Here is a 20228-nt window from a genome sequence, read left to right on the forward strand (position 1 = left end):
CTTAGTCTTCAGAATCTCTCCAGTCCTTTCTAAGGCTAACTTGAATTCCCTTTATCGCCTTGTGTTTATCTACCTTCCTCTGGAATCCCAGGAACGATGGATGGTGACCTCCATATTGTCCCTTCCCTGTGTTCAAGCTCTAGCTTTCCCTAACCCCTAATATATTGTCTTAAACACACACACACACACAAAAGCAAACCCTTGATCATGATTGTTCTTCTTTCAAATGACAGTGGCTTTCTCACCCCAGCATTTTTTCCCCATCACCTGACCTTGGCTTTTCCTGTTGAGTCCCACAATGTTATCTGCTACATTTTAATAACGTCTTTATACTTGCATTTGAACAGAAGTATAGATAACCTCCCCGCCAGAGTGGCAAAGGCCTTTTAACACAGCGCAATGATGACAGTTTGTTGGCAAATCCCACAGTGAAATGCTGGTGCCTTGTTGGGGTACAAGAAACAATCATGTTTAACAGCGCTGTGCGTTTTATCTTTCTTGAATTATGCTAATAGAAAATCAAGCAGATTTTAAACGGTTTCACCACTTAACATTTATAATTATAGAACCTCAGTGTATGAGGTCTTTCAGAGAGCATCTAACCTGGCCTCCTACAAAATTGCCAGAATTGTCTCCACCATTTCTGGTGTCATCTCAGACAACTCTAAACCCTTTGAGAAAATGGGATGCTCATTCCCCCTCTTTACTGTTGAACATCTTCTCTATCACCCACTGATAATCAGTAGTAGCTAATGAGTCTCTTCCCCTCCCCAGGACAAAGACATATGATTGGAGAAACATTTAGCTTCCAGGTGTCAGTGACTGGAGAATATTCCACTGGTAACTCTGGCTTTTTGGTTCAGAATTCCAGTGCTTAAATCCAAAATATTTATGATAGTATAAATTTGTCCTGCAAACAGGATTTCAAAGGCATCTTTGTTTCCTTTCTCCTTATGCTGTTGTGTTGTTAACTTTAGGTTCATTTAGTCACGACTTCCCTGCCACCTTTCTGTAGCCAGACTATTTTGGATCAGAAGGTCTGCGGGCCATTCCCACCTCACACCTGCTACAGGATCTGATTCTGGCCCCCGTCTCCCCCCCCCCCCCAACGATCCAAGTCACTTGTTGTTAATTCACTAATTTTATTGACCTTGGTACAAATCCTGTAAATGGTGGGTCATGACAGAGTCTGTCCTTTTCGAGAACGCTTTCTGACAGCCCCGTTAGAGACACAGGCTCCACACAACGCATTTTGCATCACTTCGATTGCTGCCTTACCTGGTTTATCACAAAGAATGTTTACCACACATCTACTTTATTAATATATTTGCAATACATAAATGAAAACCCACCACTTCCGTCCAAGAGCTTGGGAAAGAAAAGGGCAATGTCAGATGACATTAATGATGCATGAGATACACGGGTCCAATCATGTCAAGACTTGTAGTAATCCAGTATTTGGCCTTACTCAAGGGAGAGAAATTCAGCTCTGCACCCCCCTCCCATAACACAGCACCTCGGCACAGACAGCAGAGCGATCAAACACAGGATGTGGACAGTTAAAATTCAACCCAAGCTACAGCAGCCCTCAGCCATGCCTCCCTCCCCCCTCCCCCGCGGAATATTTACCTAGACCGTTTAAAGCACTTAATTAATTCACCAGCAGCTTCGCTGGAGGCGTCTCGAGCTTCCCGAGACTGACTCCATTACATAATATCTTTTACAAAGTCCAACCCCGGCTCAAGTGGAAGATGGATTCTCATCTAGTCTGCGGGGGTTTCCGCGCATTTCGATCCCGCGGGCGCCCCAGTCAGGGCTGCGCCAACCCCCTCGGGCCCCAGCTCCGGCGGTCCCCGCCACTCTCCGAACTCACAACTGGCCCTGGAGGGGCAGCCGGCTCGCCCCCGGGGCGCCCAGGCCAGCCAAGGTGGCCGCGGTGCGGACGGGCGCTGGGGACGCCGCGCCTCCCGCTGCCCGCCGCGTGCGCCCCGAGCCGGAGCCGCAGCGCGCCCGCCGAGCGCGAAGGCTCGGCCGCAGGGCCGGCTCGGCGCGCCGGGCTCCAGCCGGAGGAGCCGGAGGGGGAGGAGGAAGAGGAGGAGGAGGCGGAGGCGGAGGAGGAGGAGGTGAGTGAGGGAGGAAGGGCCCGGCCGCCCGCAAGGGAGGGCGGGGGAGGGGGAGGGGGCCGGCCGGGCCGGGAGGGGTGGGGGGGCAGCCAATGAGCGGCGCGCGGCGCGGGGGGGGGGGCGAGGTCTGGGGGATGAGGTAGGATGGGGGAGGGCGCAGCCCGAGCGGCTGAGGCTCGAGCCATAAACAAGCGCCCGGAGGAGCCGCGCAGGAGTGAGGCGAGCGGGGCGCGCGGAGCGGACGCCGCGGACCTTCTGCTGCGCCACCGCGCCCACTCGGCGGCTCGGGAGGCGGGGACCGGCCCGGAGGCTGCGCCGCCGCCGCCACCGCCGCGGGGCCGGCCGCCGCGCAGGAGGCGAGGGAGGAGGCGCCGCCAGCCGGGGCTGGAGCCCAGCGCAGCCGCCGCCGCCGCCGCCGCCGCCAGAAGTTTGGGTTGAACCGGAGCTGCCGGGAGGAAACTTTTTTTCTTTTTTCCCCCTCCCTCCCGGGAGGAGGAGGCGGAGGAGGGGAAGCCACCGCTGGCGCCAACGCTAGTGGGCTCGGGGTCGGCGCGGCCCGCAGCGGGGGCGGGGGCCTCGCCCCGCGAGGGGAGGCGCGCCCCGGGGGCCCCGAGGGGGGCGGCGAGGACCGCGGGCTGCGGGTGCGGCGGCGGCGGCGCGTGTGCCCCGCGCAGGGGAGGGCGCCCGCCCCGCTCCCGGCCCGGCTGCGAGGAGGAGGCGGCGGCGGCGCAGGAGGATGTACTTGGTGGCGGGGGGCAGGGGGCTGGCCGGCTGCGGGCACCTCCTGGTCTCGCTGCTGGGGCTGCTGCTGCTGCTGGCGCGCTCCGGCACCCGGGCGCTGGTCTGCCTGCCCTGCGACGAGTCCAAGTGCGAAGAGCCCAGGAGCTGCCCCGGGAGCATCGTGCAGGGCGTCTGCGGCTGCTGCTACATGTGCGCCCGCCAGAGGAACGAGAGCTGCGGCGGCGCCTACGGGCTCCACGGAGCCTGCGACCGGGGGCTGCGCTGTGTCATCCGCCCCCCGCTCAATGGCGACTCCATCACCGAGTACGAAGTGGGCGTCTGCGAAGGTACGGCCGCCCGCCGCGGGCCCCCTCCCACCTGGCCGCGCCGAACAAAGTTTGGCCGAGACTTTCCCGAGGAGAGGGGGCCGCCTCCTCCGGGAGAGGGCCCCCCGGTTCCCGCTCGCCGCTCCCCGGGGCGCTGGGCCGGCCGCGGGTGAGGGCGGATTTCGTGGGTGGGAGCGGGCGAGCAGGGGTGGCTGCGCAGAGACCCGCACACGTGTGGTGGTTCCGGCTGGCGCTGCCGCGGGGGGGGGGCGCGCCCCGCACCCCCAGGTGGGGGCGCCGCGGGCGGGGGGCACTGCGGAGGCTGTCGCGTGCCCCGCGGGGAGTCCAGCCGCTGCCGCCCTCCCCGCACTAGCGCAGTGTGCTATCGAGTCCTGCACACCGTTCTCGAAAGTCCCTTTTCGGTTGGCCGGGAGACGTGTCTTCAGCTCACACTCCCTGTGTGACTCTTTTATTATTTTTTCCTCGCGCTCTTCCTTCACCTCCTTCCTCCTCCTTCGCATGTAAATCAGTTTCAGCTCCGGAATATGTCAGCCCAGGGGAAGTTACATACGGTGGTTACTCATTTATTTGCCTATTGAAAGCAGTCACGGGCTTTCTCTTCTGAGTGGGGGCGGCGGATGGGGGGAGGGGGGGTGTCGCACCTAGGAGTGAAAAGTTGTTGCTGACTGTTGGTGGCTGCGTTTTAATACTAGAGATCCGCGTGCTTCGTATCGTGTTGCCGGTTCCTTCTTTTTGTTTGTTTGACAGCGAGGGTTGGTCTGCTGCTTTCTTCACGGAGCATTGTGCCCCTCGGCGTGGAGGCTGACGGAGGGAGAAAGCGGTTCGAATAGTGATCCTCCCCCTCGTTGGGTGGACCCCTGTGGATGGGTGTCGCCTCTGTTCCCTGCGCTCCTGCCTTGGCCTCCAGGTGCTTGGTCGGGTTTGGGGACTAGAGAGAGGCAGTGAGGTTGGTTTTTGTTTTTGTTTTTAATTTGGTTAACGGGCAGGACTGGGTGAGCACCAGTTAAAAGCGGGATCCCTGCTCTGGCTGACGTTGGGACGGTGATGCCTTTCCCGGGTATCCTGGTGCAGAGCACAGCGGCGTCACTTCTGGAGGAGCGCGGCCAGGAGGAGGGACAGGCGCCCTCTGACCTGGTCCCCGCCTTGCTAACAGCACCCAGGAGACCAGGGAAGGGTTTCTTTTGAGGCATCTTTCTGGGTGCATGTGTTTATTTATCGTGCTGAGGTATTGAAAAAGAAGGTGGCAATCCTAAGGATAAAATGGGCCTCTTGAAAGACTTGGAATTCTGTGATTTTCCTTAAATACACATACGTTTATTTATACCTGTGGTTTCTAGAGTTTCGACAGTTCTGGAAAATCAAAGAGGCCTTCCTGGTCTGGAAGCTAGTGGGCAGTAACGAGTGAAGGGAACCCTTCTCAAAGGGAAGGGTCATGGAGAGCTGCATCCTTAGGGCATTGGGTTAGAAGAGTTAATTTGCCTGAAATACAAAGCCTCCCAACCGGCGTTAAGGCCCACGTTAAAACGTGTGTGTTTATTTCTCACATCAGGAAAAAATGGCCAGGAGATTCGCTTCTGATACAACTTTGTGTGTTTGATTTTGGGAATTCTGAATGAGTTGGACTGAAACGATGCATCTTTGAACCCTGCCACTTGGAGTGTATAATTTACTTAAGCCAGCCTCCCATAAATCTAAAAAGAACAAGTAACATGAAACAAGGTTAAATGCAGTGGAAACTGCTGTGCTCTGAGAAGGACTTCTGGAGGTTTTAACGATTCTAACCCTTGTTTTGTTTCTTCATGTCGTATTTCTGGTGAAGGAGATGTGGAGCTCCAGGAACATTCACAGTACCCAGGAGATCTGGATCCAGTCTTCGGGTATCACAGTATGGAATTATTCTGAGGGAGCTTTACTTCCTCTGAGATGGGATGTCTCTTGGCTTCATTTTTTTCTGGTTAACACCTCATGCCCTTGGTATTAGCCTTGAAGATGCTTGGAAGTATTTGTTCCCTTGATTGTATCTCAGCATTCTCCAGCAACACTTCTTATTTAACAGGACTGTTTTCAGCTGCCAAAACTGGGTGCCTGGCATTTATTTTTAGATTTCTAAAAGCAGTGGTCAAGTTGTATTCTAAATCCATGAAACTGAAGTAAGAAGAGCAGCATTACCTGGCATGATATAGTAGGCAGATATACACAGATATTGTCAGTCATGTGTCTAAAATTTCAAGGGTTTTCACTTTACTACAAGATTTATGGGAAACATAGTATTAATAACCTTTTTTTATGAATTAGAGGAGTCTTTACATGTCAGTAATTATGTCCGTGCTCACTTTCTGCCTTTTTTGTTGTTGGTGAGAAATCTCTCAATGGCTAGTGTTTCACTCAGTTTCCATTTTTATTTAGAAATTCACACACTGAAGCATGTTTATTGTAAGTGACGTGAATAGGAATTGATACATTTTATTCATGTTGAAGTCTCTTTTGCTGCAATTTTTGCACTAAAATGACCCCTACTGGTTGTATCTGTTAATGAAAACTGTTTGGAAAACTTATTTAATTGACTACACTGAGAAGTCATATTCTGTGTTATAGAAATATTATCATGACTAATCTACCTGCTTTCTAGGACATAAATTAAATACCAGTTACACTGTTCCATTTGCCAACTTGTAGTAGATTTTATTTGTGTTATTCTCCATTCTGGCTTTGTGTGTGTGGGTGGGGGGTGGGGAATACCATGTTTTTAATTGTGGTTCACATAGTGAATTAGATAAACCAGGGGTAAAAATGAACCCCTGCCGACCTATGGTGTGGCTCACTATCTTGTGTCTTTAAGGCCTTAAAGACACACAGCCCATAGTAGGCTCTCCATAAACGTGCATGGAGCAAATAGATGAATGATCTTCTCCGTAGAGAGAATAGTGAAGAAAAAAAATTTTCTGAAAGAGTAAATAATGTTAAGAGTTATGTCCTGTGAATCATGTAACTTGTACACGTGGTCTTTTCAGCATTGTCTGGGTTGTTAGCTAAATCATTACTTTAGGGGCACCTGGGTGGCTCAGTCGATTAAGTGTCAGACTTCGGCTCAGGTCAGGATCTCCTGGCTGGTGAGTTCGAGCCCCGTGTTGGGCTCTGTGCTCACAGCTCAGAGCCTGGAGCCTGCTTCGGATTCTCTGTCTTCCCCTCTCTCTGTCCCTTCCCCAGTCATGCCCATGTGCTCTCTCTCTCCCTCTTTCTCTCAAAAAATAAACATTAAATCGGGGTGCCTGGGTGGCTCAGTCAGTTCAACATCTGACTTCGGCCCAGGTCATTATCTCATGGTTCGTGGGTTCGAGCCCTGTGTCGGGCTCTGTGCTTATCGCTAGCTCAGAGTCTGGAGCCTGCTTCAGATTCTGTATCTCCCTCTCTCTCGACCCTCCCCTGCTCGCTCGCGCTCTCTCTCTCTCTCTCTCTCTCTCAGAAATAAAGAAAACATTTAAAAAAATTAAAAACATTAAAAAAAAAATCATTCCTCTAAAAATTTGTTTTATTTGACATAAGTGCATTTTAAACCTTGATCATAGAGGCAAGTACCTCAAGTTTTCTCTGCTCTCACTCAGTCTAAAAAGTGCTTTCTGGCCCCCAGGAGGGCACAAGTCTCTTTACTGTTTCCATTCATTAGGTGAGTCTCTCCCTGTTGCACTTTTTGACATCCTAAGCGGCCTGTTCCTTGGCTGGGCTGCCCGCCTCCAGGTAAATCACCTAGAAGCCAGAGAAACAAGTTTGGATTCTGAACTCCTGAGGTAGAAGACTGTATGGGAGATCAAAGACAGAGTTTTGAAAAATGACCGAAGTGGGATTTTCTAGGAAGAATGTTTTGATTGTGCAGTGGGGATTCTATTTTGAGAGAGGAGCTGAGGACCGTTTTCCCCTCCTATGTAGAATAGTATGTTACCCTTCTGTTTTAAGGGTTGGGGGTGAGGCGGGGGCAGCACGAGCAGTCTTCTCTATGTAACAAACTGGCAGGGGATGGCTTGAGTTGGACAGTGTGTGAGGACCAGGTGATTTGGAACCTAGTGGACATTACTGAGTGGCTTTGCCCTGAGAACTTTGTTGTCGGAGAGCCAGGTGATCGCTCTTGTAGATGATACCAACTTCCCCCCCAGTGCATATTTACTCAGTAGCTTTATCTTTATGGAACTTAACTTTCCTTGTTTTTACCACAACATCTACCAAACTGTCTCTTTCAAAACACAATCCTTTCATTTCTCACAGGTTTTTTTAAATTTTTCCTTCCACCTGGTTTTCATGGAGGCAAGTGAGGAAGAGAACTGTAGAGTGGTTATGCCGTGGGTGCTTACAGCACAGAACAGTGTTGCTTCTGAAACTGTTGGCCTTTAGAAAGTTATAGGGTTTTTTTTTTCCCCCTAAACCCTGGAAGGCAGGGACAGAGATGATGACTCCTTGGAAGAGAGTGTGGAGGCTTTGAGGTCAGGCCACAGAGAGCAGGCTACAGGAGGCCAGAAAATGTAACAAACCGTTTGTTTATGCACAAGCCACAAGGATCTCCTCTCCTTGCTCTGTAATGTAGGACTTGAAGTCAAGAGTCCATGGGGCGCCTGGGTGGTTTAGTCAGTCAAGCGTTGGACTTGGCCTCAGGTCGTGATCTCCCGGTTTGGGAGTTCGAGCCCGGCGTCAGGCTCTGTGCCGACAGCTCGGAGCCTGGAGCCTGCTTCAGATTCTGTGTCTCCCTCTCCCTCTGCTCCTTCCCCGCTCACCCTGTCTCTCTCTCTTTTCTCTCTCTCTCTCTCTCTCAAAAATAAACATAAAAAAATAAACCCAGAATCCATGGATTTCATTTTACTAATTAAAAAGAAGACGGGAGAGGCAGAGTTAATACTCCTGTTTGGCATTAGAAAACTTGAAACACCCAGCACTCCTTGTTTTTGAAGAGTGTGTTTTGCTTTCCATTTCGAAAGTCTTCAGGTGGAGCGAGCTTTTAGATGCCAGAGAGAGAAAGAAGCCAGCAGAGGGCCTGTAAAATTACGTTACTGGGGTACTGGAAGAGAAACCAATGCAAGTAAACAAGGAAATAATTAGTTCCTCCCCAAAGTAAATATTGACGAAATATGGAGAGACTATTCACTTCACATATACAAATGACAGGACTTAGTGACCTTGTCTTTGACTCTCAAGCTTACAGGTTCCTCACTTATTCAGGAGTCCAGTCACATAAAACACTTGGCAAAGGGCAAATGAATTGCAGAGTACCAGAGAGGCAAAAATAGCAAGTCTGGAGATATTTGCTGCCATTAACTCATGCTTCACAGTGACCAGGAGAATCCGCGTGCAGTTATGTTGGCAATGGCTTTGTGCACAGGTTGAATTGAGAAGAAAACTGCCTGAGGAATCCTGAAGCTACGGCCTTTGCATCCGATGAGAGGCCGTAGGTGGTGAGATGGTGCAGGTTTCTGTGCTCTGTGTGGCTTGATTAGATTAAGTGACTTGGACGAAAAAGGGAACAGCTTGGGGGTGCTGGGGACAGGCTTTTTAAGTTGCGGGAAAGAAGTAGATGACCCTAAGAAGGTCACAGAGCGGGAAGACCAAAGAATGACAAATGGAAGAAGGGAAAAATATTGAATTCATCTTAGGGCAACTGTGTCTTCCTTTGAAGAAGAATCCAAATTGCATTCCAGACATGAATTGTGAAATTCCTGAGAAGATGTGGGCGTGTGTAACATCTTTCAGTCGACAGCACTAATGTGCGAGATGGCGGTGCCACTTTATTTAGCATGTAAATGCCATCCGACGGACCGTGATGAGTAGAAGGTAATGTGTGTTTGGTGAAGCAGGTTCCTGTATCGCTATGTTCCGTAGGTGGCCCAGGCAGCATCAGGATTCTGGAGACACCCTGGTAAAGCTCAGCTATTTGTGGAGGAACCTGGGCTGGCGAGGCACGCAAAGGTGACAGACTGAAAGCCTACCTCCTCAGAGGTGGGGTTCTCCAAAGCTGAGTTTTCAAAGATCTGATTTGTCTTGGCCTAGAAATCCGTCCCTCGTTCATCTACCTTCTGGTCTGTGCATGGCCTTCTGCTGAGGCAGGGGCAGCTGGGGAGCTTGGGGACCTCACATGTGTTCCCCACTCTTTTTACTCTTCTCCTCTCGAGCGAGAATAGGGTAACCAGGCCTTAAAAAGTCTACATGATCATATAAGTTCATGGCAGGAAGAAGTGATTTCCCAAGGCTGTATCAATGGTTAGTTGGTGAGTGAAATAGGCAGTTAAAATTTGTTGTCGGAATCACAGGATCTGAGATCACCTTTTCAGGCTCTGGTGCCAAAGCTGAAAAGGAGACTTTGAATTGTTACTAGGTTTAAAAGTATGACTAGGAGCTCTTTTGTGGCGGTGGGGGTGGGACGGGATCCTACCCATTTTTCTGAGGGCCTGTGCAACACCTATCAGAGCATTTCCCAGTGTCTAAGAATGAGGCTGCATTCTTAATGCTTTACTAGCTGTGGTTCAAAATGGCAAGTTTCCTTTTCAGAGTGATTTTTCTCCTTGTTCTAGCTTGTTCCACGAGGCAGATGAGCATGGGCAGGGAGCTGAGAGGCGTCCCTTTATCTAGCACCTTCCAATCTCACCCACTCTGCTGCCTGTCCTGGCCAGTTAGCCTGGTCAAATTATGAGAAACCTCTGTGCTTCAACAAGACCTCCTCGGTCTTGTGGTCAGAGGAGTAGTTGAAAATACTTAGATTTAAGAATGCTCTCAAGGTAAACACTAGTGAGTGTTCATTGTGGGCCCACATGGAAAAAAAATGTTTAAAAGATCGCTTTTTTCCTGAACAGATTTTAATTCCTTACCTCCCCTCCCCAGCCTCAATTCTCTATGTCAAATACTTGTACTTTGATAAAAGGGTATCATAGTTAGAGACTTGTCATCTAAGGTCAAATCTGTAGTTCTGAGCATCTCCGTTTTCTGTCTGCACAGTGGGTTTTAATAATAGGGTTGCTGTAGGGACTCAGCGAATAGATTCCTGTGAAGGACTTGGGAAAATGACTGACAGGTGCAAATACTTAAGAACAACAAAGCTAATAACAAGTCTAAGGGAAACAACTTGATATGGGAGTCTTCTGTTCTGCTGAATCCTTATCTACCTGAGTAGCGGATCATCAGTCGTTAAGGAGTTTGGGCTCTTCGAAAGCGAACAAATTACTGAGTTCAGGTTCTCACCTCCCCAACACCATAAGTGCATTGAGTTAAAAAAAAAAAAAACAAAAAAAAAAACCCTAATTATTTAAAGGTCTATTCGTTGCCTTTCTAAAGCTCAAGGTCTTAGCTGCCTTTCTTCCTAATGCCTATTTGTTAACTTTGAACAGTTTCTACAGAATTTGTGTATTTGGGGTGAAAATAAAGAGGAAGGAATCTGAGATTTTTTTTGCATTACATCGTGAGTTAGGAAGGTAACCGTTGGTCTGTGGGTTGATACTTCATTTGGGGAAGAGGAGGGCACCTGTCCTCACTATGGGGACAGTGTGTTCCCCTCACATTCTGGGAGAAGAGGTCGCCCCGGCTCCTGGAGTGTCCACACGGCTGGTCCCACCATAGGATTTGGCCTGACCGCAGCTGAGGAAGCAGCCCGTGTCTCTGCAGCCCCCAGCCGCGTCGGGGCCCCGCTCCCACCTGCCGCTGCATTTGGTACAAACTAGGCAGAACTGGAGGTCAGACATGTTACCTGTCCTTTCCTGCCTACGTGTTTACCTGTCATCCTTTTGCCCACAAGTGTTTGCCGCTGTGGGTCTGGTCATTGTGCTACACTACAGGGATGCCGCGTCTCTAAAGCCTCAGTTTCCCTGTCTGTAAACAGTGATAGGTAGCTTGTATGTTTGCTGTGCAGACTAAACGAGCCAAAACTGTGCCGCTGAAATTCTAATGGCCACAGGAATCACCTGGGCGTCTCATTCAGCACAGGAGTTCTGTTACAGGAGGCCTGGGTGGGGCCTGAAATCCTGCATCTCTAATAAACTCCTGGGTGATGCTGCTAATCCTGGGACCACACTTTTAAAGTAGCAAAGAGGTAGTCCATGTAAAGCATGTAGAACAGAGTGTGGCGAATGAGGCCTGATAATGTTCTCTGCTATCGTAGTTATTTTTCAGCCACAATAAACATGATACGGACCCTGCTTTCCCAGAGGCCATGGTTGAATGGCAGGTAGCTGACTGAGACAATTCTATCCAAGACCGTGACTTACAGCTGTGAAGTTCTAAGATAGGGAAGTAAGTGCTGATGTCTCAGGAGCCACTAAGGGGCACTAGCTCTGACTACCAGGAGGGGTTGAGTGGGGGGTGCCTCCCCAAGCAGGATCTGAGTGTGTGCTCCCCTCCTTTCTGCTTCCCACTCCTCTGTACGTGATGTCTTAGGAAGAAGATAGGTCTTGATGCTAGACAAACCTGTGTTCAAATCTCAGCTCTTCTGTTTTACCTGTGAACAACCTGCTTGCTTGGTTTTGGCCTTTAGTTTCCTCATCTGTAAAACTGGAATACTCCTAGCTTTCTATGAAGGTTAGATCTTATAGAGAGGATTGGAGGGCATACATATATAATTACACAGATAATGTGTATTGGTGTGTGTGTGTGTGTGAGAGAGAGAGAGAGAGAGAGTGAGATATGGCTAGTATAATTCCTGGTACCAAATAGATTTTTAGAAGGTGATGTTATTTCCAATTTTCTTCTGTTAGCTTTTTAATATGTAAGTTAAAAAGATCCACTTCGTGACACACACCTCCTTCACATTCTCATCCAGAACTGCTGTAATCCCTAGTCCCTTTGCTGTTTCAGCAGAATGTGGACATTTGCTTGATTTTGTGGTTTGAATCCATAGTGCCAGAGAACTGCTTCAAACTAATATTTTTAAGCAGGTGACATCTCTTAATATTGATGGCATATGGTTGAATGGAAGGAAATTAAATTTCCTTTTATTGTTAGAAGTTTTCTGTGGGTTTCTGGGTGTCCTTGGAGCCATGGGAGACCTCAGGAGTGTGAGCAAGGCAAGGCTATGATCCCTGCAGTTCGGGAAGGAAGGAAGCAGGAAGGAAGAAAGCAGTGGCAGTCTCAGCTCGAAGACAGGGGCGGGTTGGGAATGAGCAGGAGATGGTGTCGGGCCCAGAGGACATCTGCATAGCTTTTCTTGATCCCATCCATCCGTCCTGTGGACTGATACTTCCGCTTTCCTGTGGACTTGGCTTGTGGTTTCTTCTCTGCAACATCTTTGTGCCACAGTGCGAGGCTAGGAAAGAACAGCCTAGAATTAAAATAGCTGAGTTCCTGTCCCTTTACCTCCTAGTGTGGGCACAGCCCCCACTTTAGGAAGGCAGAAGTGCCAACCTTCTTTCGTGCCTGTGAATGAGTATCATTTTTATCCAGTAAATACGGGCTGAGGACTCACAAGGCAAATGCTTTATATTGGCTGTTATGGAACAAGGAGAAAGAACTTGATGAAGATACAGTCTTTGGAATCAATAGTTTACAACTCTTTTTTTTATTTTCTTTTGCCAACCAAACCTTATTCATGCCATAGAAATTCAGTTTTCTTTCAGGAACTCCTTTAGCACCTAGCATTGTAGGGCTTATATCTTTCATCAGGAGCACTGGTATCCAAACGTGTCAACCTCCAAGCAAGGCGAGCTCAACTTTCAAATTTCAGGGTTTTGTTTAAGTATATGTTTGTCAAATCCAAAAATAACACCCTAATTTGAAATAGCCTGGGAACATTTGTCTTATGAACACTTAAGAAAGAAAATTAAGTGTTAATTATATTTTAAGGTGTTATTTTACATTTCAAGTTCCTGGGAAGATAATTTGAAGAGTCTGCTCTTTGGAAGTTTTAGCAAAGTCCTTAACAAGTTTTAGCAAAGTCCTTAACAAGCAGCCACTCTGGCTATAGCAAGGTTAAAAAAAAAAAAAAAGATATAGGCTGTAACTAGAGACTGTGCCTGTCTTATTTAGCATTTCAAAACAAAAACCATAAACAAACATCTCAGATTCAAAACAGAAAGGAATTTCTGGCAGGGCAGAATGAAACCTGAGCCTGCAAAGTCCTGGGTCTACAAGAGGTAACTTATTTAGCTTCTTATCCAAAGGCCACGAACAAACCGTTTCATGGCTGTGATAAAACAAAAGGCATCTCAACATTGGGGAGTTGTATTTCTTCTTTTTTAAGATCCCAAAAGAGCTGTCCGAATAGGGTAAAGCTACCTTAGGGATGTTTGACATGAACTAGACATTTCATATTAGCAATTAGTTGGACCACTTCAGACTTATAACACGGGAGGAACCATACATCCAGGATGCATGTGCTCAGTCCCCTCAGTGTGTTTATAATTCTGCAGAGACCGAATGTTCCATCGTCTTGTCAGATGCAGATCTGGAAAGTCTTCACATGGTTTCCCTTTCCCTCATGTGCTATAGTTGGGAGCATTGCTTTTTTTTTTTTTTTAAGGTATGGGCATTTACATTCTACATGAGGAAAAAGGGATAAATTGTAGATAGTTCTGTGTCTGGAAATCAAAGTAGAATGATTCTTAAATGGTTTGAGAAAGAGTGAGTATGCTGTGTGTTTGTCACAACCATGGAGTTCTTCTCTTTCAGATTTTGGGAAAATTTATTACTTCTGTCTGTGACCTAAAAATGAAAGGCCAAATACATTTCCATGTTTTAATCAAAAGAATGAATGGGTTCATATATGAACTGATATATATATATATGTTTGTTGGAGGAGGGATTTCAGGCTGTTCAGAAAGACAGTACAACATTCCTGTGTGTGAGACTATACCATGGTACAGGAGACAATGTAGCCATGCTTCCGGGTCTCCTGTCATCCCTTAGTAGCTCGAGAGCTTAAATAAAACCTTCTCAACTGCCCTTGACTTTACCTTAATTTGTGAAAGGGAATTAAATAGTTGCCTACCTGAAGGCAGAGCAGCTGAAGTGATGATATCTTCAGGCCCTTCTGGTCATAAGGTCTCTGTGTTTGTGCCTGAGACATGTACACAGGAGTCAAATATTACCTTGTGTTTGGTAATATTTGTGTGAAGGGAGCCAAGGAAGGGAAAAATGGTCGTGTCTACATGACTCTTTGCCAGTTGCTTTCGACGGAAGGGCTTGGAGGAAAAGATCAAGAGTTCTTACATAATTGTGTTTATTGCGAGGCAGTGGAGAGGGCAGAAACACAGTTATCGGGAAGCGATTGACCTCTTGAAAAGCCCTGGTAACTTGTGGCCCCAGCCTGGAGTCCGGGTAGAATTGATGCCTCTCTTCTGTGAATGTGCTGGCCTGCTGCCTTCAGTCCATTTTCTCCATTTCTCCTTTACCTCATTAATGGTGATGACTGTGAGGTAGGTGGGTGACAGATCCCACAAGAGGAGAAGCTTGAGCAAAGACAGGCCGGAACTTGCCCAAATTCACATGCTCGTTTCTGCCTCTGACACTAGGAGAGAGTTGAGTAATTGCTGTTCTCCCTAATACTGCAGGCGGCAGCCAAATTCCCGGCATTCTTTTACCTTTGCTGCTGTTTTCACTTGCCAGGGAGTTTCCTTCAGGAGCAGGCTGAGTTTAAAGAAACAGCAGTCATTGCACGTGAGGCAGGGGTGCTGGCCCAGGGTGGCCGGTGGGCGCCTCCCGCGGGGAGGATGAAATGCCTAGTCCCCACAGAGGGACAGTGCTGCGGGCCACGCCAGCTTCCTTACCTCTGTGTGTCAGGAGCCTTGGGAACAGGGACGCTCTGTCTGTGGGACAGCAAGTCTCCACTGGCTGTATTTCAAGAAAGGACCAGCTGGGAAGTTTGAGAAGTTGTCTCTTGGGGTCTGGAAACCTCACCCTTCTCTTGCATATTGTCCAGGTGGTGTGTGGACCTGTGGCCCTGAAACTTGATGTAACACGGATTATTCTAAAGAGTAGGACACTCGGCCCAGCCTGCAGTGTACACCAGCCATCAACTCGCTTTGCTCTGTGGATATTACATTTTTGCCAAGAGCAGCCTTCCAGAATGAGGTGCTAGTTAATTCCAGTTGGGCATTTATTCGTTAATAAGTCTGCTGAATGCTAAATACTCCATTTGGGAGTAGGCAACACGAAAAAACTCAGCAGCTAATTATTATGTAGATCTCTTCTGTGATTCTCACTTTCAGTTCAATTACCTAAGCCACCAATCCCTAGCAGTGTGAACTTATTTAATTTTTAGTTTTCTGTGATAGTTTGATGTTTTGCTCCTAAAGATTTTTTTTTTTTTTTTTTTTTGGCTCCTATCTGTAGAACTGCTATGAGACTGCTAATACTGGAGAGACGTTTTATGTTGTTTAACAGAAAACATTTCTGGATTGTGGAGTCCTGTGGCTTGCCGTGTCTTCTTTCCTTCCTTCCTCCCTCATTCCTTTTCTTCTTTCTTTCATGATATCAGAAGTTAAATCCTGTTCCGGATCTAATCCTCTTCCCCAGGGTAGATTTCTGGATAGCTAATAATGGTGGTGTCTGAAATAGCCATTGAGGGGTAGGTGGTATTCATTTACTAACCTGAGCTTCTGCTGAAAAGCTAGGTTCTCCTCTGCTTTTCTTTGTATCAATAGGTCTTTCTTTGGTTTTCTTCCTGCTTGGTTGGTGTCTCTTAGCTTAAGAACTTAAGAACTTTCAAACTTTGGGGGCAGAAATGAGAGTCTCAACTCCTAGGCCCTTCTCTCTAGAACACTGGTCTCTTAGAAGCGGCCAGAGTATTCAGTGTGTGTTTGCTGCCATCAGAGGCTGTGCTAGAAGGTCCGTTTGGTACCTCTCCTGCCCGTCTCTTTGTGCTGTCCTTTGGCCCTCCTTCCTCGGTGCATCCCTGCCGTGACCTGGTGTGAGCCCATATCTCAGGGGCCCTGAAAGGCATTCTTTCCAGCATTTGACCCCACATTCTTCTCAGCCTGGTTGTATGCAGTTCTCCAGCTACTGGTACCCACCTAGTAAGAGAAGTTGGTGCCAAGCATCAAATCTTCTGTGAAGACCCTTCAGGATGGCAGAGAGGACTTCTCTAGAAATGTTTGGAGGGGAAGTATTTGCCAGTACATAACATTCACTTGACTCTGTGGAGTATGTACTATGGATCAGCAGGTGATAAAAGTTCATAGAAGAAGGTTCTTAACAAGATTGTAGTGGACTTGCTGGCCTAAAAAGATGTGCCCAGGATGGTAAGATATATCTGTTACATTAGCAGCTAGCTGGGCACCCAGTTACAGATGTGATGTTGAGAGGAAGCTGTAATAATTTCTTCTTTCAAGATACAGTTAACTTCATACCTTTGGGTATAGAGTGGATGTGTGTGTGTGTGCGCACACACACACATGCACAGTTGCTGAGAGCACGGTACAAAGAATACTTTGCATTGTGTTATGTATGTGCTGAAAACAACTTGCATAGTTGGAGCAAATTAAGTATACTATCTACTCTTTAGATCAGCAAAGTGAAAATGACTTAACAAATAAAGATTGTGCATTGTTTTATTACACTTGGAAAACACAATTCTAATTAAAGGGCTTTGGCTTTTAAACTACCTAGTTAATTGGGATATCTAGACGTGGGCAAGTGGAGCTCAGGAAAATTAGACTTCTTTCATTTCTTGCTGATTGGGACAAAAGATTTATTATCCATAGGGCAGTGTGGGATGATTTATAGTAGGCTATCAGTAAACATAGTTTTTGGCCTTACACAAGAATTTTAGATGTGATAGCAGAAAGGAAAAGCAGAAATTTAGGGTGAAAAATGGAATAGCTCTACAGGGAAATAAGCAAATGAAAGAAGCCAGAGGTGTTTTTGGTTGAAAGGAGATGAAATTATTTTCAAAGACTATGTTGGGAAAAGGTGAGTGAGCTCTCAGCCACCAAGTTTATTGACTATCTATTCAGGAAATTGCGTTCAATGCTTTGGAAAGAGAAAGGAAAAAGACTCTGCCAATAGAGTTCTGGAAAACTTGAGGGAGATAAAGTATTTACATGCTTCATAACATAAAACATGTCCAAAAGAAATATATAGTTACAGCTACATTTGGCACTGAAAATAGTCATGTATTATATTTTTTAAACTGTGTGTGAATATGTAAGCATGTGCCCCGGAGTCAGAAATGCTTGGCTGATACCATTTCTTGAGAGAATGGAAAAGTAGAAGGTATTAGGAGCTACAAGCAGCGAGAAAACACAAGGATGGCTAGTAATAAAGAAGGAACAGTAAATTGTTATTTCTTTAGAGGGGATATATCTCATGTACATAATGATTCCTACTTTACTTTTTTTTTTTTTTTTTTTTAACTTAGTTTAAGGATTTGACTTCCCAAAGAGCCTTGGTAATTTGCATGCCATTACTAAAAGCCGCAGGTAAGGGAAAATTAGACTCCTACATTCAGTACCTCACTATTCTCAAGGTATAGGTTTTCCGACTTTGTGTCAAGTTTATGTTGGACAAAGACCCTTTGAGAATGCAGAAAATGAGGAGATCTGTTGGACACATGCTTCCTAGTATCTGTTGCAACCCGAAGTTTGGGGGCAAAGCCAGCAACTGGAAAACGGGTGTGGTGTCCGCTTTCAGATTCCCCCCAGTTATCTTTACATCCTTCAGAATATGTCCTTGTCCCTCCAACCCTACCATTTTGTGCTACTTCCTTTGTGAGGACTTCCTGCCCTGCCCAGGAAAAAGCAGTGCCATCCCCCCACCCCCAGTGCCCATAAATAGGACTTTCTCCTTCCCTTGTTATAACACTTTTCACACTGTGTTAGAGTTCACATTTCTGCCTCCCTGCCTCATTGTGATCCATTCGAGCGCCAGGATTGTGTGTTATCCTAGCGCTTGGCACTCAGGAAGTGCTCAATGAGCATTTGTTGACTAAATCTAGACTCAAGGTCATCCAAGATACTATACAAAAACTTTTCCATCTGGGCTGTGTGGTGTGCATTGTGCAAACGGAAACAAACGAAGCCTGTTGAGAGAATCCCAGTGAGGAGTCTCGTCCTTGCAGGAGGAAGCCTAGAACTGGTCCCCATGGCCTCTCACCTGTCGTACACCTCCCCCCAGACCGTCAGTCTTGGAACTGAGTGTTTAAGTTTTGCTGTGATAGGTTAGTTTCAGCTGTGTTTATTTTGGCAAATATTTAAAGGTGGTTTTCATTTGCAAGGACTTTTCCTTTTTGCCAGTTTGCCATAAAGGTGTCACCTTTCATTCACCAACCTTTCGTCAGCTTGTAAGAATTTTCCTTGTGGGCGGCAGCGTATATAACCTCTTTACCACCGGGGATCTGGCGCACTAAATAAGCACTTGAAAGGGTACTGTGATCAGCTGTTTGTAAACAATAACTGATACACATAAAATTATGAGTTATTGTATAGACATACTTGAGATAAGCGACCATATGAGTAACTGGTGGTAATAAACCTCTCGATTTGCAGCAAATCCAGCATTGTGTCTTAAACCTGTGAGTTGACTAATCAGGAGGGAATTTAACAAACATGTCTAGAACTTTGAGTCTTTGAGTGTTCTGCCAGCGAATGACACAGCCTCTTTGCTGCACGTGATCTCCAAATGTCCTCAGGAATTTGTATACCTTTGGAGAAGGAGATCCTAGCCAACAACATGAGGGTGGAAGTGTGTGACTGTGAATAATAAAAATGCCTCACAATGGTTTAAACAGGAAGTACATAGGAATGCAATATAAGGAATTTGAAAAAGCAAAATCCCATTTGGATTTACTCCAAACCCTATGACTTCAGGGACTGAGGAATTCTTGATGACTCCTGGCTGGAGTCCCAACTTGTTATTAAGCCGTGTGGAGTTGTTTTTCCTTTAGCACTAGTCATGAAGTCTTTGTTTGTTTGTTTACTTTTCTGGAAGTCTTAAAGTGGTTCACAAATTAAGACACTAAGACATTACACATTTAACAATACAACAGTGAATTACAGCCCTTGGGTGATCCATCCAACTGCTAAAAAAGGGAGATTTGGCCAACATGAAGTGTATAGGGTCATGGACACATTTACAGAATTATCCTGGTAAATATTAGACACCTAGAGCCTTCTGTCACTTTAGTGAGAACATCCGGAGAGCCCCGTTTCCTGAGTGCAGGTTTAATTTTGATGCCTGTAGTACAGCACGTGCTTTCAACTCCCCATGTTTCAGATGCTCCTGTCACACGTGATTGTAATTGTTTATAACATTAGTGTCATGGCTGGTGGCTTTGCTTCCCCACTTTAGAGCACCAATGGGGGAGGAGGGCAAGCTGGAATCGATACCCAAGTAAGGTTATAGTAGTAGAGCTCTAGTTTTCCATGATGCTTCGTTGGCAAATGAAAGGCTGAGGATTTTAAGCAAGGTAATATTTTCTGAGTGTCCACAGATGATTTTCCTATAACTCTTTAAGAATATTTTTTAACTTTTATGTGGCTGCATTAGTGTTAAAGGTTTAAAAGTCAGCTTCCAGACTTTGGGGCAAGTTTGCTCTCCTCGAAGTGTTGCCTACTCTGAGACTTTAGCACCAGAAAGAGTATATAACTTGATTGTGGATCCTGCCCAAATGGGAGATGAGTGTATCACAAAACTCGCGGCTCTTCTGCTAAGTTGAGGTACATGGTGAAGGAGCCCGAGCTGTTCTTGCCGTTGGAATAGCATGTTTACTCTGCCTTTAATAAAATAAATGAATGGAGGCAGAGGACTGGGAAACACTTACTTGAAGGAGGGAGGGCCCCTCTCATTGTAAGCCAAGGTCAACAGTTTTGTAACTGAAAAGTAGACTTCCAGGAAGGTGAAAACTGGAGAAGTAGGTGTCAAGTGCAACCCGCAAGTACCATTTTCAGCTATGGAGATAGCCAAGTTGCCCTGATTCCCAAAAAGGAGCCTCTCAGAGGTGTTCAGGGGAAATCTCGAACTGCTGGTCTCTCGTTGGCCCCTATATCGACAGCTGGACCCAGGGACAGTGCTTGCGGAGGAAAGAACTTGGCCATAGTTCTGCTGGAGAAAGCAAGCACGTGTGGCTGTCCGAGGGGCAGAGGTG

At 46.9% G+C, this 20228-nt stretch overlaps 1 protein-coding gene across 2 annotated transcripts in view; it reads left to right on the forward strand.

Annotated features, from left to right (window-relative positions):
* Window positions 1-2753: 2753 nt before the first annotated feature.
* The window catches only part of CRIM1 (cysteine rich transmembrane BMP regulator 1), a 190496-nt gene continuing 173021 nt past the window's right edge, over window positions 2754-20228 (forward strand). Inside the window, exon 1 of one of the 2 annotated variants that reach the window (XM_039257229.1) lies at window positions 2754-3190. In XM_039257229.1, coding sequence (XP_039113160.1) covers window positions 2860-3190 — 331 coding nt within the window. In that variant the 5' untranslated portion in view covers window positions 2754-2859. The remainder of the gene's footprint in view (window positions 3191-20228) is intronic. The other variant, XM_039257228.1, reaches the window with a different exon arrangement.

Source organism: Hyaena hyaena, unplaced genomic scaffold, assembly GCF_003009895.1.
Source record: "Hyaena hyaena isolate Hyena2069 unplaced genomic scaffold, ASM300989v1 scaffold_607, whole genome shotgun sequence".
Classification (NCBI taxonomy): Eukaryota; Metazoa; Chordata; class Mammalia; order Carnivora; family Hyaenidae; genus Hyaena; species Hyaena hyaena.